This window comes from Crocuta crocuta, unplaced genomic scaffold (assembly GCF_008692635.1).
Source record: "Crocuta crocuta isolate KB4526 unplaced genomic scaffold, BGI_CrCroc_1.0 scaffold16, whole genome shotgun sequence".
Lineage (NCBI taxonomy): Eukaryota > Metazoa > Chordata > Mammalia > Carnivora > Hyaenidae > Crocuta > Crocuta crocuta.
This window is the reverse complement of record NW_027531893.1, coordinates 13,896,063-13,923,692: the sequence shown is the minus strand read 5'-3', so window position 1 is coordinate 13,923,692 and position 27,630 is coordinate 13,896,063. Positions and strand designations below refer to the sequence as shown.

Sequence of the window (27,630 nt, the reverse complement as noted above, 5' to 3'; positions counted from 1 at the left end):
TGAATGACCCAGCTTCCATGCAGTTCATGCCCTCATTTTTTACTCTAGAACTTTGACCTTGTTTCCTTTACACAGAATGACCCTTCTTGTCCTTTGCCAGGCCAACTCCTCATCTTTTAGGTCTCAGCTCAGTGTTACTTTTCCAGGAAATCCTCTTTTTGCCCCAAGGAGGGGTTGGTGTGGCAGATTGCATTTTCCAAAGATGGGGGCAACACTCTTGTCCCACATGCTTTTCTTACAAGGTGACCTTGACATTCCTCCTGCTGAGGCAAGGGGTGGGATGGGGACTTATATCCTGTACCCTTGAATTTGGGCACACCTATGTGACTGCTTCCATCCAGAGAGTCCAGCAGAAGTGATACTATATGACCCCTGAGCCTGGAGCATAAACTTGCCACACGCTTCTGTCTTCTCTTCGGGGCCCAATCTCAGGGTATGAGGAAGCCCAAACTAATGACATGGAGACACTCTTTTAGGTGTTCTGGACAATAGGCCATGGAGGTCCTAGCCAATGGCTAGGCATCAACTAGCAGATGTGCCTGAGGATGCCTCCAGATGATTCCATATGGTTAGCGTAGCACCCCCAACCCTTTAGATTTCTCAGTTGAAGCTCCAGATACCGTGTAACATCCTCACTGTGACCATGTCTGAGTTCCTGACCCAAAGTGTCCACAAGCATAACAACATGGCTATTTTATGCCGTTAGTGTTTGGATGATTTATTATGCAGCAGTCACTAACCGGGACAGTGAGGAGCTTCTCTGCACATCTTCTGTAGCTCTTCCCTGATCACAAGATGAAAACACAGTATTCTAATTGCTTGATCTTTTCTTCTGGACTGTATGCTCTGTGAAGTCTCCTATTCAGGTTCATTTCAACTGCATCTAAATCAGAGGTGGCATTGAAGTATTTTAATTTACTTTATTTTATTTTATTATTTTATTTTTAAAGATCAAAACAAATCTTTTTTCAGTAATTTCTACATCCAGCGTGGGGCTCGAACTTACAACCCTGAGATCAAGAGTCACATACTCCACTGACTGAGTCAGCCAGTCATTTTTAGAATCAGTTTTAATTGCTTGTGTAAAATATACATTCTCTTCCTCGAACAAGAATACAAAACTAAAGTCCCTTTAGCCACCATCCCTCATTTCTCCCACCATCCCTCACTATTACATATATCATTTGTATCCTTAAGGGCCTTAACATACTTCTACATACATCCGGATGCACCTTTAGTATTGTTTTAAAAACCCAATGATACACCATGCTGTAATGTGTATTATGCACTTTATTATTATGATTTTTTTTTTATCTGACAGTGTGTTTTGGAGACTACTCCTTGCTGATACAGATCTAGTTAATTTCTCTTAGCTTCTCTATAGCATTTTATTATTTATCTTTTTTTCCAAGCTATTCCTGTGTTGATGGGCACTTAAGTTGCATGTACATCTTTGCTTCTAGAAACAGCACTTCAGTGAGATGCCCACCTACACCAGCGATTCTCAACTTAACTGCAGGCAAAATCACTCAGAACCTTTACCATCACACCAGTGTTTCACCCTCAACGATTCTTAATTCATTTCTTAAGAGTTTAAGATTTTCTGAGATCTTGAGAGATTTCAATTGATTGGGGTCTGAAGGGAAACACCAGTGGTTTTAGAAGATTCCAGGTGGTTTGAATATGCATCCAGGGGTGACCAGGGGAGGCGAAGGTGGTAGAATCGGTCTGGCAAGTGGAATGTACGGCCCCATCATTGCTGGGCACTGCCCTACTGCCTTTCAAGGGGGCTGGCCTGATTTGCATCCTCGCTGGCAGTGTGTGAGCAAATAGTGGTTGCTTTTACACCAACAGATGTATACAAGTCACTGTGGCACAGTGAGTCAGAGCCCCTGGCCATGGTACAGAGTGACCCCCAAACTTCTGGGCTGCCGCAGGTTTGAGATGCTGTCCGTCCTTAGGTGGCAGTGTGGTACAGCTGTTAGGGCGCTGGGGAAGACAACCCGGGTTCTAGTAAAGACCGGATTCTGCCTCACTGGGTGTGCTCTGTGGGTCGCTGTCCCCTGCTGGGCCTCACTGTCCCCTGCCTTGCAGGAAGGAAAGCCACCATACCGCCATGCATGGGGGCTGCTTTACGGCTACCTGCTCCCTGGCTCTCCAGGCTGAGAGCTGTTTCCGGCCAGCTGGTCAGAGTGTGGGCTCCAGAGCCTGCCTCTTTATTTTCTTATTTTTTTAAATGCTTATTTATTTTTGAGAGAGTGTGAGTGGGGGCGGGGGGGGCATATACATAAATTGTACACCCACGTGTACACACACACACACACACACACTTTTAAGGTTTATTGAAGTTTAGTTGATAAAATTGTAAGATACTTGAAGTACACAATGTGATGATCTGATATTTGTATACCCTGTGGACGCGTTTCCAGCATCAAGTTAGTTAAAGATATCCATCACCTCACATATTTACCCCCCCTTTTTTGGGGGGGGAGAACATTTAAGTTCCCCTCTGTAAACACATTTCAGTGGTATATTGCCATGTGTTGCCATGTCATACATTAGATCGGCAGAATTTACTTGTCTTATGACTGGAAGTCTGTACCTTCTCTTTCTTTCCCTCACCCTTCAGCCCTTGGCAACTACTTTTCTGCTCTCCGTTTCTGAGTTGAACTTTTCCTTTCCTTTCTCTTTCTTTCCTTCTTTCTTTCCTTCTTTCTTTCCTTCCTTCCTTCTTTCTTTCTTTCTTTCTTTCTTTCTTTCTTTCTTTCTTTCTTTCTTTCTTTCTTTCTCTCTCTCTCTCTCTCTCTCTCTCCCCCCCTCCCTCCCTCCCCATCTCTCTTCTGTTTCTTTCTTTCTTTCTCTCTTTCAATTCTGCATGTAAGTGGACTATACAGTATTTGTCTTTCTCCATCTGGCTTATTTCAGGCAACAAATTGTGTTGAAATACGCTTATCAAAATATACTGCGATAAAGCCACGCATGCGCCTCATTATTTATTTATTTATTTTGCATGTGCCTCTTTATTAACAGACCACAAAACAACACCTGCTGGTGGGTGGGCCATGTTATTATGATGGTAATTGCAAGGCAGGGATGAGTGTAAATGATCGTTCAAGATCTCTGCAATGAATGTAACAAATGTAATGGGACATGAAAATATCTTTGGTTCCAACTGGGGACAAAGTCATGGGGGCTGGGGACACGACTGCCATTTGCTGCCAATATCCATAATGGAAAGAAAGGCAACTTTTCATTTTGATGTTAAGAAAATTAAGTGGCTATATAAATATATATACACATATATATATATATATATATATATGTTTGCATCTAGGTTCACCAACCCCAGGTTAAGAGCCCTTGCTGGAGTTACATAGATGGGAGGTGTCAACCCCTTGCTCTATAGCGCCCTGTGCAGGCACACATTTGTGTGAACTGTTCTTCCTCCCTGTACCTCATTTTCCTCATCTATAAAATGAGTGTAAGACTAGTGAAGTCATAGAGCTGCTGGGAAGAGTAAATGCAAGTAAGCCAAATTCAGCACACACTTACTACTTTAAATTTTTTTTTAATGCTTTGTTTATTTCTGAGAGAGAGAGAGAGAGACAGACAGACAGACAGCGTGAGCAGGGGAGGGTCAGAGAGAGAGGGAGACACAGAATCCAAAGTAGGCTCCAGGCTCTGAGCTGTCAGCACAGAGCCTGATGTGGGCCTTGAACCCACGAACCGTGAGATCATGACCTGAGGCAAAGTTGGACACTTTTTTATTTTTTTAATAAATAGTTTATTGTCAAGTTGGTTTCCAACACCACCCAGTGCTCATCCCAATAAGTGCCCTCCTCCATGTCCATCACCCCCTTCCCCCCCCACACATCAGTCCTCAGTTTGTTCTCAGCATTCAAGAGTCTCTCCTGGTTTGCCTCCCTCCGTCTCCCCCCACTATTTCCCCCCTTCTTCTCCCCCACGGTCCTCCGTTAAGTTCCTCCTAATCCTCCTATATGTGCAAACATATGGTATTTGCCCTTCTCTGGCTGACTTATTTTGCTCAGCATAACACCCTCAAGGTCCATCCATGTTGCTACACATGGCCAGAAATGGGAGGCATCACCATCCCAGACTTTAGCCTCTACTACAAAGCTGTCATCATCAAGACAGTTGGACGCTTAACTGACTGAACCCCCCGGGCGCCCCCACACTTCTTTAAAATTTTATTATATTGTGGTAAGGACATTTAGCATGAGATCCACCCTCTTGACACTCAAGAAGATGACAGATATTGACAAGGCCGTGGAGAGATTGGAAACCTAGCACACTGTTGGTGGGAATGCAAGGTGGTGCAGCCGCTGTGGAAAACAGTATCAAGTTCCTCGAACAATGAAAAACAACTACTGTATGATCTGATGATCCAACTTGTGGGTATTTATCCAAAAGAATCAAAACCAGGATCTCAAAGAGCTACCGGCACTTCTGTGTTCACTGCAGCACCATCCACAGTAGCCAAGATGTAGAAACAACCCAAAGGTCGGCTGACAGAGGAGTGGATAAGGAAAATGTGGTGTATAACTACAATGGAAGAATATCCAGTATTAAAGAGGAGGGACATTCTGCTTCCCTATGTGTCACTATGTGACCACGTGGACACAAGTTCTCAACCTTTACTGAACCTCCATGTGCCTGCGCTGGCGTTAGGGGCTGTGCCTCTGTGCAAAACCACCCTGCCCTCCTGGGATTCATGTTATAGGGGCATAGGGGCAGGGACAGTGCACGCACAGGCAGGCAGCTGTGTATGGTTTCAGATAGTAATGAGGGCTGGGGAGAAAAGAGAAAATAGGTGATATGACAGAGAACGAATGCCCAGTGCAGGCAACATTAAATCACGTAATCAGGGGATCATAACACACAGAGAAATTAATGATATTCATGCATCAGGGGAGAGACTGCATTTGAAGTGCTTGGCACAGTGCCTGGCAGGCAGTGTATGCTCGATGCATGCTGGCCATGCTGAGGCTGCTGCTGCCGCCCTCTCCCCTTCCCGAGGTTCCCTGGGGGCACCAGCCTCCTGCGGTACTTGGGGCTGGCGGAGCGCTGGGTGACGTGGGTGGGGAGAAGGCAGCATCGCTGTCAGAATGGGATCTGAGGGAAGCAGGTCTGATTAAAGGAAGATAAAGTCTTCTCTCTGCTATGTCTTGCGGGGAGAGCTCAGCAATCAATAGGTCTCACAGATCAGTGGAGGGTGCTCAGAGTCTGGCAGCACGGGGCTTTTTAATTAAAGCCATAACTGTGAGAAAAGGTAACTGCCTTATTTCTGCAGCTTGTGTTTCTGTCTGCCTGTCAGACACTGAACAAGTCAGTGCACTTTCAGAGGCTCCGAGGATCTGGACGAGGTGGCCTCCGGTTCGGGGAGGGCCCAGACCCTGCCAAGGATGAACATCTCGACGTCCAGGGTGACAGGTGCCCATTCTGCAGGCATAGGTGTTGTCTTTGCCGTTTAGACACCCACAGCAGCTGTGATTAATCAGTTGCACTTTCTGCTAACGTGATGGCCCTTCCCAGCCAGCAGTGCTTTATCTCCTGAGTCACTGGGTCTGTCCAAAGATGTCAGTGTTACTTAAAAAAATTTTTTTTCCCGGGCCCCTGGGTGGCTCAGTCAGCTGAGCGTCCGTCCGACTTCACCTCAGGTCATGATGTCCCAGTTCGTAAGTTGAGCCCCACATGAGACTCTGTGCTGTCAGCTCAGAGCCTGGATCTTACTTTGGATTCTATATAGGTTTCCCTCTCTCCATGGCCCCCCCTTTGAAAATAAATACACATTGAAAAAATATTTCCTTTTATTATGAAATAGAGCCTTGCTACCTAATCTGTGGTCCATGGGCCAGCAGCATCAGCATCAGCTGCTGGGACCGTGTCAAAAATGGAGAATCTCAGACCCTGCCCACAAACCCACTGTCAGAATCTGCATTTTAGCAAGATCCTTAGGAAATTCAAGGGCACAGTAAATGTGTGAGAAACACTGAGGTATGAGAACTGAAGGCAAGTCAGCTCCTCACCAAGGTGCAGACCTTATTTAAATCTTGAAAAGAAAGTTAAAAAAAAAATATGACATTCATGAGACAGTTTGAACACTTACTGGGTATTTGAGGACAATAAGGAATGATTAATTTGGCAGCTGTGATAATGGAGTGTGGTTGTATTAAAAAACAGCTCTTACCTTTCTGAGTTATGCTTAAAAATACTTTAAGGTGATTTTTTTTTTTTTTTTTGGTTTGGCATTTGTTTCAGAATGCTGGTGGAGGTGAAGTCTGGGGTGTAGATGGGGTAGGACTGGCCATGGGTTGGTGGTTCAGAGCCTTGAGTGTGATATATGAAAGATGCATTATACCGGTGTGTTTACTTAGTATATATTCAAAAGTCTCCATAAGAAAAAGTTAAGATGATGAAATATAACATTCTTGTCAAAAGCGCACAAAACATGAATGTGTTGTGAACGAATAATTAATTATTCAAACAAACATCCATGCACCTGCTACCAGGTCATTTTCAGCTGCACCCCCCTCCAACAAGAACTCCTTCCCCACAGTAACCCCTTCCCTTCCACTCTCTTGGTGGGTGTCATCCCTCCCCGCCATTGGAATCACCTGGGAAGACTCTGGAAAACATAACAAAGCTGAGATCCTCCAGACCAGTGAAAACCAAATCCTTGTGTGGTGGAGCACAGGTGATTCTAAGATGCATCCCAGTCGAGAATGAATGAGTTTTTCTCACTTTTCATGTAAAAATCATGATGTCTTTGTGCTTGAGGTTTTCAATGAGCTTACATCTCTGTTGTGCCAAACAGGCCATTTTACAGATTGTCTCTCATGGAGAACTGAGGTTCCGGAGAGTTTTGGAAACATAGTTTGCATTTGGCAGTGGACAGTGCACCCAATTTTTGAAAATCATGACAGTAGTTACCGCTTGCTAAGCACTTTCTACATGGCTGACACTGCGCTAGGTATTTTGTATATATTTATTGATTACTTTTAGTCCCCACAACTGTGGGGTCAGCATCACTATCCCCATTTTGTTGATGAAGAAACCGAGACTTAGGGAGACCGTGTGGCCTGCCCAAGGTCACCCAGTTTGGAAAGTGCAGAGCGTCTGACTCACTGCTCTTCACCCTCACGTCATGCTGCTCATGATGGATCTTGAGGGAAGAGTTTAGGACCATTTGATAACCCACTGATTAAAGAACTGATGCTATACATGGCGTGGCCTTTCCTACTTAAGTTATGTGCCTTCGGTAAAAATCACTTTGAGCTGAGCTTCTGAGTATGTCAAACGGGGACATTGCTGCTCTGTGTTCTCCAGCTGACAACCTCTTACTCATCTGTCAAAGGTGCGTCAACTGCAGCAGGACAGGAGACAGGAAATGCCTCTGCATTTCAAGTGACTTCCTGGCCGCAACCGAATGAGTCACGCCCTGCTCCAGCCTCAGGGAGTGCCTGTGCAGGGCCCTGAGAACCCTGTTCTGTAGTTACTTCACTGTCTGTAGAGCCCAGCCCAGGGGCACTGCCTGTCCGGGACTGGAATGACAGTCTGCTCAGCCAGCAAAGCTTTGGCCGAAGCGAATGATCTAATATAATACCCAGTGGGCAGAACTGCATCAGACAGCCACAGACGGGATTGCGCTTACCACCTGGGGGGGCCTCTCACTTCAGACTGCCTGGGTTCAAGTCCCGGCTCTGCCACTTCGAAGCTGAATGACCTGGGGCAGGTTAGTTAACTTGTCTGACTCTCCTTTTCGTCCTCTGAAGATGGAGGGTAATGGCAGTAATCGTGTCTCAGGGTTAACATAAGGGCAGAATGGGTTAGTGTTTGGAAGAATGTAGACCATGCCTGCTGGTGCCAATGTGGAGCTGGGGGCAAAAGGAAAACTTGGTAATAGTGGCCCTGCCCTTATTGACAGCTTTGATTTTATTGTTCACTGGGGATATTTTTGCATTCCTTTTGATATTTTTTTCTTTTTTGGACTATTGCACCAAAATGTTCTTTATCTTGATGACTGGGTTTTTTGGAGTCCTCTTAAAATTTGCACATAGGAGAGGGCCTCATTTGCCTCACTCTCATCCTGGCCCTGACCCTTAGGAAGCAACATGCCAGGTTTCATTGGTCTGAAGGTGGCTCAGTGTCATTACGTTTAAAAAAATGTATATACAGGGGCGCCTGGGTGGCTTAGCTGGTTAAGTGTCCGACTTTGGCTCAGGTCATGATCTCACAGTCCATGAGTTCGAGCCCCGCATTGGGCTTTGTGCTGACAGCTCAGAGCCTGGAGCCTGCTTTGGATTCTGTGTGTGTCTCTCTGCCCCTCCCCCACTTGCACTCTCTCAAAAATAAATAAGACATTAAAAAAATCTTTTAAATGTATATGTATACACTACACGTGCAGTATCTACTATGGTGTTCTGGTATTGGGGACGGAGCTGTGAATAGATATTCACAGTTATGGTTCTTGCCCTCGAGGGATTGACCGCTGACTGATGATAATCACCACTAATTGAGCCCTTACTGTATGCCAGGCCTGGTGCTAGAGATGTTTTCATTAATCTTCACTGTGACCTCTCAGGAAGGGATCACTGTATTCATTTTGCAGATGAAGGAATGGGACTCAAAGCAGTGAAAGAACTTATGGCCACAAAGTTAAGTCTTGCAGACTTCAACATCCAAGCTCTTTTTGCCCAATCTTTGAGTGAGGCAAGAGCTTTGTTGTCACCTTCTGCAAGAACATCTTGGATGCTGAAGAAATTAGTTGGATTTTTCTGGGAATCCCATTGCTGGGTTTCTCTAATCATTTCTCAGGAGTCTAGATGAGGCAAGGCTGTGGGAGGGGCCTCCCCCTTGAAGAGTGGGTTTGAGCAGCCACCTGCCCTCCACCCATCCCATGCAGGGAGAAGAACGCTGCCTGAAAAATCTCAGCATGGGGTCAAAGGGACTGGAGAAGCAGCTCTGGAGCCTTATGGCAAAGGGGGAGAGGGAGGGAGGGAGACAGAGAGTTGGATAAAGAGAAACACGAGGGGCAGAGAGAGGGCAAAGGAGCAGGAAGGCCAGCAGACAGCCTTCCAGGCAGAGGGCTTTGAAGGTAATTGAAATGCAGAGCTGCATTTCCCTAAAGGGTTTCTGTTAGGCAGACGTTTTCCCTCCCCCTAGAGGGAGCCTGCTTTTCGATTGGCATGGGAGAGGGGCGTGGTCCTGGTGGAGCTGAAGGCTCCCACCTCAAAGCCTTGTGAAGTTTGAGACGAATGGCCAAAGTTCAGGACAGGCACACAGTAGGCCAGCTTCTTTCTGACCAGGGGCTCCTCTCTTGGAAAGATAGGAAATTGCCCCAGAGTCACAATAGCTACAATTTATAAAGTATTTACTGTGTGCCAGGTACTTTCCACCCATAATTTCATTTAACCCTTAAAAACAGCTACTGTATTCGTCACTTGTTCTATAGGTGATGGAAGGAGCTTATGAGAGCATCTAAATAACACGTACGAGGCCACATCACCTACATGTGTTTGTCCTGCGGGGCCAGTGCTGTGCAAGATGGTAGCCGCTGGCCACTTGTGACCCTTGAGCATGGCAAATGTGTCTGCTGTGAAGAAGGGAGGGAATTTAAAATTTTATTTAACCTTAACTAACGTAACTAATTTAATTAAAAAACTGAAGCAGTGTGTTTTTCTGTGAAAACGACTTGACTGCTTTAGTGGGATTCCATGTCACTTCAATTTTTGAAAACTTAATGTCCAAATTAAAACTGTTGTTAAATACACATGGGTATTAGAAGACAGCATATAAAAAAAGAATGTAAAATATCTCATAATTTTTTAAAGTTTATTTATTTTTGTAATAATCGCTACACCCAACGTGGGGCTCGAACTCACGACCCTGTGATCAGGAGTCCTATCCTCTTCTGACTGACTCAGCCAGGTGCCCCTGATTAATAATTTTTTTTTAATATTGATAATGTTGTGCCTGAATCGCGAGTCCCCTGAGACCGCCAAGGAGCCGACACTGATGCAAGTACATAAGGGTCTTTATCACAAGCTCAAGCAGGGGCTCACCTGTCAACCGGTGCAGCGGCAGCAAGGTGAAGCCCCGAACAATAGCGAGCAGGGTTTTTATGGGGTAAGGGACGGGGGTGTTACAGTGCACACGTTGTACATATAGCGTCATCACATAAGCACCAATCATAATTGTACAGTATCCATGGTAACAGTTTTGACCATTCAGTATCTGTGAGGTGTTCGTTACTTTCGGTGGGACCCAATCATGACCTTTGAGAAACCTTTGAAAATGACCAATATGAGGTGAGTTCAAAGGGCCCACGTGGGGTTTTAGGCAAGCTGTGAGTGGTTAGCTACTTTGTACAAAGTAACTGTCTATAATCCTTAGTCCCTGACTCAGACCACAGGAATGTTTTTAACTTCTTTTGATTGGCTGACCTGAGGGTGGTCCGAGGGTGGCTTCAGCCTTGAACAATCTGAGGCTTTTCCTGGAACTGGGGCTACGTGCAGCCCAAGGTTGCTCTTAATGGAGGCCTTAATCTCAAAATGATGTTATTTAGGCTCCTAGTAACATATTGAAATTATAATACGTTGTATCTGTGAAGCCAAATAAAACATATTATTAAAAATTAATTTCACCTTCTAACAAACTTATTTTTTTTTTATTTTTTATTTTTTTTCTAACAAACTTTTAAAATGTAGCTACTGGAACATTTAAAACAATGTAACTCGTTGGACAGCACTGAGCTGGAATATGAACCTAGGAACTCCTTGTCTGGAATTTGGGCTTTGTCTGCGTCATGCGGCTTGTGTGCCTAGAGGGTGAAGGATGGAGTTCTCTAGAATATCAGCTTCATCTTCCTCCAGTGCCTGCTATCTCCTTCAAGACCTAGTTCTTCCCAGGGTGGCCTTTTGACTGTAATGACTTTCCAGCAACCTCAGTTAACCCGGAGTTTCTATTAGACAAGGGGACAGAGGCTTTCTCCATCCTCATTTCTCCTCTTGAATTTCTGATGTGTGCCAGACATTGGGGACAAAACAGACAGCACCCCTTGTCCTCATGGGATATATATTCTGGTGGGGAAGGCAAAAATAAAAAAGAGAAATATGTAAAATTGTAGGAGCTTAGTGACGAATGCCAAGAAGAAACAAGGAAAGCAGGAGGTAGATGGGACTTATTGGGGACTGTACTAGTTCCTTATGGCTGCTGTGACAAATTACTACAAATGTAAGAGCTTAAAAGAACCCTTATATTTTGCTTATTTACTTATTATTATTTTAAGGCTTATTTATTTTGAGGGAGAGAGGGAGAGAAGCCCAAGCAGGCTCCAAGCTGTCAGCATGGAGTCCCACATGGGGCTAGATAACTACAAACCCTTGAAATCATTAGCCAAAAACCAAGAGTCAAAGGCTTAACTGACTGAACTGTGCAGGCGCCCAACAACCCATATTTATTATCTCACAGTTTGGAGGTCTCAAGTCTACGGTGGGACTGAGTTCCTTCTGGAGGCTCCAGGGGAAAGTTTCCTTCCTTAGGCAGCTTCTAAAGGATACTCTCATGCCTTGGTTCTTGATCATGCGTCACTTCAACCCTGTTTTCTTGTCATATCTCCTTCTCTGACATTGGCTCTCCGGTCTCCCTCTTAAAACTACCCTTGTGATTCTATTTGGCTCACCCAGTCTATCTCCTTATCTGAAAATCCTTATTTAATCACATCTGTAACATTTGCAATCTCCCCTTTTACTGTGGAAGGTAACATTTTCACAGGTTCTCGGGAACAGGATGTGGATCTCTTCGAAGGAAGGCATTATATTATTCTTTCTACTACAGGGACTGCAATTTGAGATAAGGTGATTAAGAAAGGACTAATTGAGATGACATTGGAGTAAAGTCCTGAGGGAGTTAGGGGGTATACACATACCTGGTGAGAATCTTTTCGGCAGAAGAGAAAGCATGTACAAAGGTCCTGAGCTGGTAGTATGTCTGGCATGTTTGAAGATGTCTGGAGCAGGCGGATCCGGGGGCAGAGAAGTAATAGCAGGGAGAGGGCAAGGGAAAAGGAGAGGCAGATCATGAAGGGCCTTGTAGATGATTTTAAGAAATGTATCTTATGCTCTGAGTGAGATGGGAAGACTTTAGAGGTTTCCTCTAAGGATATATTCAATAGCTATCTATGAAAAAAGCCTAAAACCAAGTGAAATGAGAAATGTAAACTGGGGTATGAACAGGTAAAAGGAGAATAAAGAAATGTGAAGGGATATAACGGGACATGGGGATCAGCAAATGCAAAGAATTAAGCCTTTAATGTATGAGAGGGAAAAGCTAATATCTTTATTTTTCAGAGAAACTCAAGTCAGTGAGACAAGTCCTGAAACTGGGTAGAAAGACAAGCAAAGGGGTGTGGACAGACACTGGAAGAAGATGAAATGCAATTAGCTGAGCACATGGGGGAATGATCAGCCTAGCTAGTAATCAAAGAAATGCAAATTAGAACCACAAACAGCTACATTTGCCACATAATGGTTTTAACAATGAGAATACTGGCTTTGGCCAGTGTGGAGTGAGGTAGACTCAGAAACTGGATGCAGGGGGTCTGACCCTTTTAGAAAACAGTTTGACACTGGCTTTCAAAACCTTAAACATAGGGTTTCTTGTTGGCCCAATAAAACCATGGCTATTATCTAGCCCAAGGGCATAATTCTAAACCTGGAGAAAGCCTTGTTCATTGCAGCCAAATAGCAGAGACAACTGAACTGTAAGCAATAGATTAAATAGGCCACGAGGGTCATTCCTCTGATATTTTTGTCAAGTAGGATTAATTAAATGCCAGTTGTGTGCCAGGCAGCATTCTAGGTGCCAGGAATACAGCCATGAACAAAATATCCCCAGCTCCCTGACCTCGTGAGTCTTATAGTCTAGTAGAGGAGAAAGACATAAAAAAGCAAAGACACGAACATATTATATGATGAAGAAGAACAAAGTGTGGTTAAGTGGTAGGGAGTGATGGAGATTTGTAGGGTGAATACCCATCCCAATTTGCTGGGGACGGAGGGAGGTTCCCAACACATAGGACTTTCAGTTTTAATTATTTTTAATGTTTATTGTATTTTTGAGAGAGAGAGACAGCATATGCAGGGGAGGGGCAGAGAGAGAGGGAAACACAGAATCTGAAGCAGGCTCCTGGCACTGGGCTGTGCCTGATGGGGGGCTCATGAACCATGAGACCATGACCTGAGCTGAATTCAGACGCTTAACCAACTGAGCTACCAAGATGCCCCAGATTTTCAGTTTTGAAACTGGGACAGTCCTGGCCCAATTGGGATAAATTGGTCACCAGATAAGTTATCCCAGTTGGTCATCCTAAGAAAGGCAGCCTTTTGATGGGCTGATCTGGGGCTTTCTGAGGAGGTAACATTTGATTAATGACTGAATGAAGCAAGGGAGTGAACCATAGGAATGCTAGCAAAGTAGCTTTCTAGGTAGAGAGAACAATATGTGAAAAGGCCCTGGACCAGGAATGCTCTTGGGGACATTTGAAGGACTTAAAGAAGGTCAGGGTGTCTGAAGCATAGCACCAAGAAAGAGAGTAGTAGGAGACAGGAGTCAGAGTGGGAAGTAGGGGTTAGCCTCTGACCCTTGCAGGAAAAGGAAGACCTTTGGATTTTATTTTAAGCCCAGTGGAAATCTTTGGAGAGTTTAAGCAGGAAAATGAAATGATATAATTTATGATTTTAGAAAGATCACTTTGGTGGTTGTGTGGAGAAGGGAGTGTTGATGGGTGTGGGGTGGGGGACCAAAGGGACTCAGGTAGACCCAATGGAGGTGGTTGTAATCTAGGGCAGTGGTCTTGAACTCAGGCATGCGTCAGAATCACCTCCAGGGCTTGCTGAACATGGCCTCCTGGCCCTGACCCTGGAACCTGCATTTCTCCTGTCCAAGTACTAACCAGGCCCGACCCTGCTTAGCTTCCAAGATCAGATGAGATGGAGCGCAGTCAGGGTGGTATGGCCGTAGGGTGGAGCCTGCATTTCCGACAAATACCCAGGAGATGCTGAGGTGCTGGTCCTGGATCACTCTGAGTCAGGGGGCCATGGTGACTTGCACTAAGGCAATATCAGTGCTGAAGTCAAGTCTTGTCTGGGGCGGGTTTTGAAGTGAAACTATCAGCCCCATTTTGATTCTCTTGTAACCTGGTTGTACCAAGGAGAATATCTCCATCCGATACCAGTATGGCTCTCACCTTCTTCTGCCCCTCCCTTTTGTTTCAGTAAAGAGAGAGCAGGCCTCGCAGAGCTCTCAGCGGAGAACTCTACTTAAAATTTGATTTTTGGGGGAGGTCGTCATTGTATTTATTTTTTATGGTTGCCTACAACTTATGACAAACGATATTGGTTTTCCTTTTACAAAGGTGTTACAAAGCTTCCATTTTTCAATAAATGTATTTAGTTTTTTAGAAGTGAGAGTTGCTTTTTTATAAATCTCTGAAGTAAATAATAGTGTACGTAAAACTCAGACATGACACAACTTGCGTGATCGCTGCTGGGGAAATGCTGCCCTAAGCCTTAGTTCACTTGGGGCCTGCAAGCTCAACACTTGATGTCATGGGGCTCTTCATAAACCTAGGAATTCCCCACTGTCTCTAGGCCATAGGCCGGTAGCCCACTCTACCCCACTATCTCCCATTTTCTGCTGTCATGCTTTATTTATTCAGCCCACGTTTACTGAGCACCTACCACCTTCTGGGTCCAAGTCTTAAAGTCAGTTTGCAGCATCCCTTTGGGAAGCATTTTACGAGTGATCATGGTTCCTGGAAAGAAACTTCTCAACAATTGACTAAGTGGATATATAAAGTGAATATGTACACTTGTGTCTGATAATGATTCTCTCTCGTACTTGCATATGAATGTACTTCTGTGAAGGGAGAGAAACAGAGATGGGGTTGGTAGGTGCGCTGGGAATTACAGTCCCCTCTCCTCCATCGTACACCCCAAGAGTGTGCTGCTCATGTGAATGTCACCTGTCATGTAGGTGCGCTGGGAATTACAGTCCCCTCTCCTCCATCGTACACCCCAAGAGTGTGCTGCTCATGTGAATGTCACCTGTCATGTGTGTCCTGCTGGGGAAGACAAAGGACTAGAACAGGCATAGGTTACGGAACATCATTGTCAGATTAAAAATTTTTTTTTTATGTTTTATTTATTTTTGAGAGAGAGAGATCGTGAGTGGGAGAAGGGCAGAGAGAGAGAGGGAGACGCAGAATTGGAAGCAGGCTCCAGGCTCAGAGCTGTCAGCACAGAGCCCAACGCGGGGCTTGAACCCATGAACTGTGAGACCAGGACCTGAGCCGAAGGCGGACGCTTAACTGACTGAGCCACCCAGGAGCCCCTATCATTGTCAGATTTTAAACAGAAGGTTGTAAGCTCAGATTTGGGCATTAGAATGTTTGTTTTGGCAGTTGAGGGAATGGAGGGAAGACTCTGGGTGGCAGATGAGGAGATCTCTTTGGGCAAGTTATGTCAACTTTTTGGGCCTAAATATCTCTTGGTTCAAGAAGGTAGATTATGTTTTATCTTGTAACATATAAGAGCTCATTAAATAAAGTGACACCAAATCACGGGAATATAGCAGGATGGATTCTCACCAAATGGGAAGCGTGTGTCTGAGAATGGTCTGAGCTAGGACACAGACTCTGAGGCAGGTGCGGAGGACTGTGGGGGACACTCAAGGCTGGAGGCAGTCGCTCTCCCAAGCTGCTGATCTGGAGGAACAAGGCGAGGATGTGTGATTGCCGGGGAAGATTTACCCTGGGCAGAGCAGTCAAAGCATCCTGTTAAAGCTGACCTCACAGGTAAGGCTGTAAGGACACTCCCACCAGACGGATGTAAAATCAAGCTGTGCGGGATGGCGTAGCTGCAGGGGTTTATTTAGTGACGATTCACAAGGTGAATTTCACCTCGGTTCGCAAGAGTACAATTAAACATGCAAATGATTTAACAAAGTTAAAAGATTTTACACATATAATGATTATACCTAAGGATCAAATGTGATAACAGTAGACATGAAAGTACGTCATGGGCTACAGAGCCCTGCGTCACAACTGCCCCCTGCCCCTGCTGCCTCTCTGTAGGGTAGGCTGGGTGCACTCCCAGACTCTCAATCCAGTGCTTGCTCTTGTATTGCAGGGCCTTGTTTCCCGTAGGGCTCTGGGGAAAGAGCGTCCTAGACATATGTCCCTTTTCTAGTCACCTGTGTGTCCTTCCATGAGCTCTGAGTAGCCAACGCTCTTTCTTAGTGCTCGACGGCAACCCTGGGGTCTGAAACTCTCCCTCTTGCCCCTTTGGGCCACTTTGGGGTCCAGATGATGACTTCTGGCTGCTTTGAATCAGGGAGTTAAGAGCCTGTGGCCAAGGAAGTTCTGAGAAAATGGTTCAGAACGCTGGCTTGTGGCACCGGCTGGACCTGGTTCAAATCCTGGCTCTGTCACTTGCTAGTTGTGTGATCTTGGGAGAGCCCCTGTGTCAGTATGGATCCTCTAGGAGGCTCTGGGAGGCAACATGCAAGGACTTTATCAGGTGGGACACTTAAGTGAAAGAAGTCAGACTGCGATGCAAGTCTGACCCTGAGGGAAGGAGAGAGGGTTGGGTGGAAGCGTCTGAGCGGCCCAGCCTGAAAAAGGTCGAGGTGTCCCAAGTTGGTGGTCAGAGGAGGCCGGTGTTTTCTAGGACTGGGCCTGCCTTAGTTTCCCTGCTGTGCTCTATCACAGATGAGGTGGGTAGATTTCAGGTCCAGCAGGTGCTGTTTTGTGGTTACCATACCCATAACCTCTCACAAGACTGGCCACGATCAAATGAGACAGGGCACTTCATATGAGATCTGGCATAGAATAAGGACTCAACACGTTTTAGCTATTATTATTATTATTACCCAAATACTCTTTTGAAGTCAACAAAAGATTTTCCTTTTCTTTTTGTTACCAAGCATTCCCTAGATCAGATGCTGCTAATTCAGATTCCTTCCCTGAAAAGGAGTGGGCCCGGTCTATTACCTTATACAGTGGTGAGGACTGTGATAAACTCAAGAGTACATGCCCCTTTTAAAGCATTTTGAAAAATAATCGGATTCAGCCAAAGCGAACACATCTGTGGGCTGAATTTGGTCAACGGCCCTCCAGTTTGAAACCTCTGCTTTATACGCACAATGTTGTCTATAACAATTACTGATATTCTGGGTTTGCAAAGGCCAAGAAGTCAATTTAATTAAAAGAAAACAAAAATAGGTGGGTTGGGTTTTTTCCCCCCTTCTTGCTGACAAATTTTTTAAAAATGTTTTTTATTTATTTCTGAGAGAGAGAGACAGCATCAGTAGGAGAGGGTCAGAGAGAGAGGGAGACACAGAATCTGAAACCAGCTCCAGGCTCTGAGCTGTCAGCACAGAGCCCGACGTGGGGCTCGAACCTACAAACTGTGAGATCATGACCTGAGCTGAAGTCAGATGCTTAACCGACTGAGCCATCCAGGAGCCCCATCTGACGAATTTATGGTGTGTTTGACCAAACTGAGAGACCTGACTGGTTGATTTTGGTTTTGTACAGAGCTTCAGTGTTGACTTATCTGAGGTGTTTAGAAGGTGGATGTGGGGTGTGAACGGCATGGGCTGGTGTCTTGGCTCCCCTGTTTTCCAGCTTTGGGATCTTGGACAAGTTGCGCAAGCTGTAGCTCAGTCTGCCTATCTGTAAAGTGGGGATAATTATGATACTCCCCTCATGGGGTTGCTGTGAGAATTTAGTATATGGAAGGCGCTTAGAACAGTGCCCAGACCAAGTAAGGCTGAGTAAGTATTGAAGTTATTTTGAAGTTGGGTGAGGGAGAGAGAACGGAGCTTTTCTTCATTGTTTTATTTCACATAAGCCTAAAACTTAATGGTGGGTATAACACCCAACTATGAATGAGTTTCTCCTACCCTGGTGATATAATCACATACAATAATGTCACTTACATAAGCTTTCCTACCTCCCTGTAAAAGCCACCCACACTTTGCTCCACTTCATGCCGTGATGGAATTTTTCTCCCACAGGGAAAGAGACACCCAACTTATTACTAATTATCACTGTAAATCAGGGACCATCAGGGGATCCCAGAAAAGGTGGATTTGTCAGTAATTTGTTTCGGGGGGTGGCGATGGTGGTGGGGGAGTCTTTAGAAGCAGTGAATAAGGCCTGGAGACCTCAGAGGAGCCAGTAGGGATCATGCAGCCAGAGGCAAACCTTGGCCTCCCCCAGATTGGGTGGGCTCCACCTACCCCTTAGAGGGAAAGAGTCTGAGAGGCAGCCCTCTGCAGATAAACACTGGTATGTCGTTTACTTCCTTCCTCCTTTTTTTTTTTTTTTTAATATTTTTATTTATTTCTAGGAGAGAGAGACAGAGACAGAGAGACAGTGTGAGCAGGGGAGGGTCAGAGAGAGAGGGAGATACAGACTTTGAAATAGGCTTCAGGCTCTGAGCTGGCAGTCAGCACAGAGCCCGACGTGGGTCTCGAACCCACGAACCGCGAGATCATGACCTGAGCGAAAGTCGGACGCTTAACCAACTAAGCCACCCAGGCGCCCCTTTTTAAATTTTTTCCAAATCTGAAACATGTTCTACATGTGATGCATGCTCATTGTGGAAATTGTAGAAAAGAGAGGGGAACCAAATAGCGTAAAAGTCAGAACTTGTTCACCCTCAAGAATCAGAAATGAATCCCAACCTGGTGGAGGTGATTCAAGAGAATGTGTCTATGACAGGGATGTTCCAGGGATGAACTGGGCAGGGCTACATCCAGGGCTCAGACAATACTGGCGGGATGCTATCTTTCTCACCCTGTTCATTTCTGCAGTAGACCTACTCCAGGCAGGAGAGGTCTAAAAGGAAACACGATTAACCCCAGACTAATTTCGATCATTTGAACAACACTACTGGGAAGGAAGAGTCTCCGGGAGGGATGTGATTGGTTGGGCGTGTATCACACATGCATCCTTGAGCCAATCAGCCAATTCCTGTGGTTACAAATGATGTGCTCCGATTGGACAGGTTAGTGAGCCAGTGGCCGGGAAGGTAGAAACAAGTCCACCCTGAGATACAAGGAATAGGTTTCCCTAAGGAGGATTTCTGTTCCAGAAGAAAGAAAAGAAGGGGATGAGCTGATGAAAATACGAGGAGTCACTTTAAGATGAAAACTCAAATTTCTATTACTCCCACCAGAAATAAGAGCTGCTGACTTCTCCATGTAGATCCTTCCAGAATTCCCTACTCACCATCTTATGTATCTATACTTATAAGTATGTGTTAGACATATAGAACTTTGGAATACTCAAGAAACTTTTGCAAATAATTTTGACTGCCCCCATCAAGAGTATCAATTACATATCTCAAAATCCAAATGGTTTATTTCCTTGGTCAGAAAATTGAAGAGTATAGACAAGCAGAAATGAAATATAATTTATGACTGGTTGCTGCTGACAGTAAGACTTTCAAGAAGGCAAGTAAAAGGCAAGGTTGAAATAAAGGGATTTGTTATGTCTCCTCTTATGACAGCCTGTTATCTCTTAGTGGTGCTTTCCACGTTTATACTTATTTATTAACTACATGCAGTGGCTTATGTAAAATTATTCCATTATGAACTACTACAGGTACACACACACAAAACCTATGGGCTGAGGTAGTGAACAACCATTTACACATCACTCGGCTTACGAAATGTAGCATAACAAACAGAATCTCAGCCCGCTGGACCCCGTCTCAGTCTTGTGCCTCTTCTCTCTGTCCCTTCCCACTGATGATCTTTATCTTCTGGTTGAGTTTTTTATTCCATGTGCATTAAAATATTTTTTTAAAGTTTATTTTCTTATTTTTAGAAATCTCCACACCCAACCTTGGGCTCAAACTCATGACCTTGGGATCAAGAGTTACAGGCTCCACTGACTGAACAAGCCAAGTGCCCCTGCATGCACGTTTTTATACTTTTCATTGTGTATGAATTATCTGTTATCAACATATAGTGTTGTGTTCCATATCTTAAAGCTTTAAATAGAATCCTGCCATACCTATCATTTCATGATTTAGCTTTTTCCCCACTATTATGATTTTTTTCAATTTATCAAAAGTGTTTTTCACTTATTCCATTTATTCACTTAGTTCACTACTGCTATTCCTACTATTTGCTAGGATCACATTCTACTGTACAGCTGTTTCGTGATTTATTTACCTGTTCTCCTGTAAGTGGGCATTCAGATGTCTTCTGTCATGAACCGTTCTGCTATGCACATTTCTGAACATGTCTCCTCGTGAAAACTGGTGGAGCTTCTTCATGTATCCAAGAATGGAACTGGTAGGCTGTAGAGTTGACCCATCTCCAGCTCAATTAGATTTCACCAAACTGCTCTGCAGAGTAGTTGTGCCAATGCACACTCTTACCAGCCGGCCATGAGGCTTCCTGTTTCTTCAGCATTTGGTTTTGTTAGATTTTCTACCCTTGCCAGTGAGATGTGTGTGAACTGCTGGTCCTTCACACCCGTCGTTCAATCCTGGAGAGCTGGAATCATACGTCTTGTTCATCATGGTTTTCCAGGCACTTAGAACAGCTCCTGGAACATAGTAGATGCTCAGGATTTGGGGGTTGACTGAGCAACAGTTTTCTGGTTCCTCCCGTTTGCTAGAGAAGACACCTGTCCTCCAGTGAACCTGCTTCCACCTACTCCTCTCCCTTGAAGATCAGAGACCTCTCACACACTAAATGGAGAGGACAGTTTTGGGCTACCCTAACTGCCTTTCATTTGGGCAGCATTTCTGAAAACCTGTGCACGTGCATCAGGATCACCTGGAGGACTTGTGGAAATACGGATGGCTGGGTCCCACCCCCAGAGCTTCCTGTTCAGGAGGTCCAGAGTGCTTTAAGAATTCACATTTCTAATGAGTTTCTACATGGTGTTGATGCTGTTGGTTTGCGAAGCACATGTTAAGAACCATTATATTGGAGGGGCGCCTGGGTGGCTTAGTCGGTTAAGCGTCCGACTGTCGCTTAGGTCATGATCTCGCGGTTCGTGGGTTCGAGCCCCGCGTCGGGCTCTGTGCTGACTGCCAGCTCAGAGCCTGGAGCCTGTTTCAGTCTGTGACTCCCTCTCTCTCTGACCCTCCCCTGCTCACGCTGTTTCTCTCTCTCTCTCCTAGAAATAAAAAAAAAAAAAAAAAAAGAACCATTATATTGGAGAAACATCCAATCCAGACATTTTGGGTATGTTCTGTGTGGCATGCCCTTAAAGACACACACCGGTCAGAGTGGCTAAAATGAACAAATCAGGAAACAATAGATGCTGGCAAGGATGTGGAGAAATGAGCACCCTCTAACACTGTTGGTGGGAATGCAAACTGGTGCAGCCCCTCTGGAAAACAGTGTGGAAGTTCCTCAAAAAATTAAAAATAGAACTACCCTACAACCCAGCAATACCACTACTAGGAATTTACCCAAGGGATACAGGAGTGCTGATGCATAGGGGCACATGTAGCCCAATATTTATAGCAGCATTTTCAAAAATAGCCAAAATATGGAAAGAGTGTAAATGTCCATCAACTGATGAATGGATAAAGAAGATGTGGTTTATATATATAATGAAATATTACTTGGCAATGGGAAAGAATGAAATCATGCCACTTGTAGCAACATGGATGGAGCTGGAGGGTATTACGTTAAGTGAAATAAGTCAGTCAGAGAAAGACAGATACATGTTTTCACTCATATGTGGATCTTGAGAAACTTTACTGAAAACCATGGGGGAGGGGAAGGGGAAAAATAGTTACAAATAGAGAGGGAGGAAGGCAAACCATAAGAGACTCTTAAATACAGAGAACAAACTGAGGGTTGATGGAGGGGGTGGGGGAGAGGGGAAAATGGATGATGGGCGTTGAGGAGGGCACTTGTTGGGATGAACACTGGGTGTTGTATGTAAGCCAATTTGACAATAAATTATATTTAAAAAATAAAATGAAATACCCCCCCCCAAAAAAAAGAGACCAAACGCAAACCTTCAAAAGTCATTCCCAACATGGATAGCAGAAGGAATAAAAGTCACATCCAATTCAACTTGGCTGGAGTAGGGAAAGGAGGCATCAGAATCCTGAATTCTGGGTCCCTTGAATGTTCAAGACAGGTGGCAGCCCTTACAGAGACTGATCTTCTCCAAGATTTCAAGACAGGATCTTTTTTCCCACGGATACTCCTGAGACTATCCTGATCTCTTCTTTCCCCTCCTCCTTTTTCATCATCATCATCATCAAACATTAATTCAAGTGTAGACTTGATTGTCATGATACCACAATAAAGACAGCTACCATTTATAGAGGGCTTGATTACAAGTACTTTATAATCCCATCTAATCAGCATTATTGCATCTAATCCTGCCTTAGGTCTCTCCAACTCCAATGTTGTGTTCTTTATTATTGCTCCACACTACGTTTCTATCAGTGTTGGATCATTCATTCATTCATTCATTCACCAAATATTTACTGAGAGCACCTGCTATGCACTAGGCATCCTGCTGCTGCTGTGGGTACACAAGACAGACAAAATCCCTGGTATTATAGTGCTTACAAACCCTTATATTTCCAATCTTTAAAGAGAGATGATACTATTCTTTACTCAGGGTTGCTATAGAGATTAGGGAAATGTGCCCTGGTACACAGTAAATGCTCAATAAAAGTTGGCTCCTGGCCTCCTTTACCCCTAAGAGCTGGTAGCTTTCTATTCACCTATGTGCGGGAAAACTTTTGGAACCAATTCTAAGAGACTCACTATGTTCTTCTAGAAAGCCACATTTCCCTGTTTTTAAAATTCATGCAACCCACACGTTTTATTAACCCACCTGAGCAAATGCTTATTTTCCTGAGCTTTGTGGGCAAGACTCAGGCTCTTTTTCCCCCTCTGCCTCCTCTCCTTCTTATCTTCCTCCTAATTCTAGCTAGAATCTCAGACTACACATGAGTTTTGACAGACCAATGCTTTGAGAAGCTTTGTGCAATTTTGAGAGATGAAAAAATGGAGAAATATGGGCTCCAGGCAACTGGTGTGATAGAGAAGAGAGGAAAAAGATAAGAGAAATGTGCAGCTTAGGAGGATGTTTGCACAGGCAACGAGAGAAAAATAAGTAACAAATGTCTACTTAGAGGTATTTTCCTTCAAGCATCTGGAGCTTTTGAAGAATGGGGATAGGAGAAATCCACATTTGAGGAATCTAGGCTGCTGTTTATGTAATTTCCACCTTTGAGGGCTTCAGCTCCCTCTTTGCTGACTGCGTGCTAGTCATTTCTTTGTCAGACTCCGTTTTAGTGCTTTTCATCCCCGCCCCCCCCCCCATGAAGGGGGTTTAACTGTGCAGCATAATCAATGCACTGAAGCCCAAATTGGAGATCTCTCTCACTACAGATGAGATAGTTCAGAAAAGAAAAGTCACATGAAAATTGTACATTTTTTTCCACAGGCTTAGCAGAAGCTACATCCCGGTTCCTGCAGCTGAACAATGTAACTGGCTTTTGGACTTTCTATCCAGTTACCTCCTTGTGGTGAGTGAAGAGCTCAGGGAGGGGGGGGATTCCCCATCAACCTTGTGACCTTGGGCAAGGTCCCCAGTCTGTCAGAACCTCAATGTTCTCATCTGTGCAAAGATAACCATGACAAAATATATCCTCGGAGGTAGTTTCAGTGGGAGGGTTAAATGAGATACAGTTTAGGAGTTCTTGGCATACTATTTGGAGCATATTTGCTTTCTATAAATAAGGGCAAAAAGTTCTTACCGTCAAAGCTTTTCTTGTGGAAAGGTCTGAAGCTCACACAAGAGTATAGGGAAAGTGGAATTCTATGGGCTCCAGCTTCTCATCCTACACCTCTGGGACTTTAGGAAAGTCATTTCTCCCTCTAAGACTTTGTTTTCTCCCTGTTTGGTGGGGGAGAGAAATTAGGGGGAAGGTTGGAGGCTTTAAAGGCCTAAAGAGATAGTAAATAATGACCTATACATAATGTACTATGTGTATAAATACTATGTAATATATATTTTATATATTTTATGTGCACTGTTTAATACATAAATATATAAGAAACTCAACTACACTATATTCTATATAGCATATTATATAGAATATACATACTATTTACTAGATATATATTACATGATATATAGTATCCAACATTATGTATATAGAATATACCATAGCTTACTGCATATTATATATTACATAGTGTATATAATATATACTATATATAATGTGGTATATAATATATATTATATATTACACGTTATAATACATACTATAATATATATACTATATGCTATATTGAGCATAATATATTGCTGGTATAATATATAATATACTATATATTACGTAGATTTATATAATATAGATACTATACTATTATAATAGTATATATTATGTAATATATGCACTTTATATAATAAGGTATGCTATATTTAAGCAGCCTTAAATTGCTTACATACAAATACAGTAATGTATGCTGTATTTAAGCAACTTTTATCTATATAATATACCATACTCACTATATGTACTATTTACTATATAATATGCCATTTATAATATAGTAAAAATAAAAGTTCCTTGTGAGCTGAAAAGCCACAATTAATAGGAAATGTTATTAGTTCCATAGAGGTGTAAATGACTGATATGGCTTACTTTTTTTTTTAATCTATGATTTTTTTAATGACTGACATGGTTTAAAGTGTGACCCAGTTTCAGAATATTTTACATTTTGCTGCTGGCCGCCACCCCCTCCACCCCAAATATTTCTCTTGTGTCTTCACTGTTCGGTGAGTGGCTCCATCCTCCTCCCAGGGTGCTTGCCAAAGAGCCAGCCGTCACCACGGCTCCTCTCTCCCTTCCTCCCTCTCCCACGCCCTGCCACCCAGTCCTCCAACTGCCTCTGCTGCTTCTTTCTGCTCTACCTCCAAAGTGGGGCCCACATCCACCCACCACTGCCCAGGTTCAGGGCCGCATCATCCCCAGCCTAGGCAAGTACAGTAGGCTCTTAGCCATTCTTCCCTGCTCCCTCCCTTGCCTCCTCATAACCTACCCTTCCTACACTAGCTTCAATGGTCCTTTAAGGGAGTCAGTCTAATCATGTTACCTCTCAGTTGAAAATGCTTGATTGGCTTTTCCATCACATTTAAGATAAAACCCAAACTCTTTGCCAGGCCCTACCTCCTGACATTTGACTTTGTCTGGTGTTCCTCCCTTGGCCTACTTTGCTCACTCTACTCCTGCACATGGATGACTGTTCAACTCTCAAATATATTGCGATTGATCTCACCTCAGGGCCTTTGTACTTGCTGTACCCGTTACCTAGAAAGCCCTGCTCCTAGATATCCACATGGCCTACTCCCTCATTTCATTCAGGACCCTACTCAAATATCACTTTAACAGGGAGGACTTTCCTGCACCCTATAGCATATCATGTCTGTCCCCTCCCTGTATACTATCTGACTCTCTGTATAAAACTTACATCTATATAATCTACATCTATATAGCAGCTACATCTACAAAGCATATATATATGAAACTATCAACTCTACTGTATATTATATAGCACATTATGTAGAATGTGTGCATTATTTAGTATTTATAGTACATATTCATAATATATAGTGTCTAGTATATATCATGTGTATACTTTCTAGTCGAATGTGTGTGTGCGTGTGTGTGCATATGTGTGTGTGTGTATCTAGAACATCTTACATCCTCTACATGAGAGAAAGTCTCCATAATACTACTGTGTGAGTTTTAAATCTTCTCATGGAAAAGAGTTTGGATACTGAGAAATTCCACAGCTGTACTTTCTGGAGAATTACTATGTGCTGGGCATGTGCTGAGGGGCTTATTTCTTTATTTATTTCTCATTCTATCCCCTGTGGCCCTCACCATCATAGCAGTGGCTTGACATCCATACTATTTCAGGAGGGGGAGTCAGCTCAGAATCAATTTTATTGACATCAGTAATGATAGTATTAGATGAATGAATGCAAATGCAACAGGTGGCCTGTTCTGAGGCTGTTTTGTATTGTATGTGAACAGAAAGCATTTGGTTTCAAGTTGAATGGGGGACAATCAGGCAGTCTGGGGAGGCGAGACCCAGAAGAATCCTTATACAAGGTCAAGCTTGGAAGCACCAGGATTTATCAGGGAAGGCAGCCTTTCCTCACCTCCCTGCCCAGGGAATCTGAGAAATGGCTCTGCTAGTCCTTGGGCACAATCTGTTTCCATCCGGCGACAAGCATGGCTGGCATACGGGGTCTGTACCTTTCACTGCGTCGGTGATAAACCTCGAGCCGAATCAGAGTTACTGGCCTTGTGTTCTCTTGTCTGGGACCTCCTGACTTTGTGCGGTATACTCACACCCACGTGCCCTTTTATTTATGACTTTTATTGAGTCTTCTGTGAAGTCGTAAATTGACCAACCCTCTAGCTGGTTCGAGCCCTCATCAGGAAGCTGTCATCAAAGTGAATCACATTCTCAGTGGCTGTTCCTTCCCCGAAGGTTCATTGCAGAGGCTGGGATGTTTCCTGCCACTTGCTTAGGGTATCTGTCAGCTCCTGGCGGCCCAGACGTGCTAAGCCAAGATTCTTTTTTTTTTTTTTTCCACTTAAAAAAAAGTGAAATAAAAGGTGAGGAAGAGATGCCTGTATTCGGTCAGGGGTTCTCTCAGGTCAGCATAACATTCTGGAAAAGCTTCAATTTATGGAGCTGTGTAGTAAGTGAAGTTGACATACTTTTATTTGTGGCCCAGAAATATTCTGAGTAATTCTTGTACCAGGGACTTGGACAAGGCAGAGATCGACATATTCCCAGAGGGATCTGAGAACCAACAACTTAAATAGAAAGTGAGATTGGACCTTGGACTTGGGATGGACTTGAGTGGAAGTGATTTCCCTAAAAGCAAGAGGTGCTGGAGAATCCATAACAGCTCCTCAGACACCTGTCAGGCCCTGTGTTGAGGGTACATCATGCATTATCTCGTTGATCTCCCAACAATCCTCGGTCAAGTCCCCATTTTACAGAAATGGAGACTCACAGAGGTAATAGGACTATACACTTACTCTCGGTCACATGGATAGTAAGTGGCAGGGCCAGCATTTGAACCCAGGTCTTATTTTAACTATATCAAAATTCATCCGTTTTAATGTACTTTTCAGCGATTTTTACTAAATTTTAAAATGTGTGTAATCCTGCTAGGAATTTACCCAAGGGATACAGAAATGCTGAGGCATAGGAGCACATGTACCCCAATGTTCACAGCAGCACTCTCAACAATAGCTAAAACATGGAAAGAGCCTAAGTGTCCATCAGTGGACGAATGGATCAAGAAGATGTGGTTTATCTATACCATGGAATACTACATGGCAATGAGAAACAATGAAATCTGGCCATGTGTAGCAACATGGATGGACCTTGAGGGTGTTATGCTGAGCGAAATAAGTCAGGCAGAGAAGGACAAATATCTATGTTTGCACATATAGGAGGATTAGGAGGAACTTAACTGAGGAACAAGGGGGAGAAGAAGGGGGGGAAATG

General features: G+C 44.0%; 1 protein-coding gene across 4 annotated transcripts in view; it reads left to right on the top strand.

The window, feature by feature from the left end:
• Nucleotides 1-27,630, top strand: part of RPS15A (ribosomal protein S15a) — a 159,507-nt gene that overhangs the window by 34,692 nt on the left and 97,185 nt on the right. For all 4 annotated transcript variants that reach the window (XM_077773236.1, XM_077773237.1, XM_077773238.1 and 1 more), the window contains exon 5: nucleotides 23,534-23,615. In XM_077773236.1, the coding sequence (XP_077629362.1) occupies nucleotides 23,534-23,615 (82 nt within the window). The remainder of the gene's footprint in view (nucleotides 1-23,533; nucleotides 23,616-27,630) is intronic.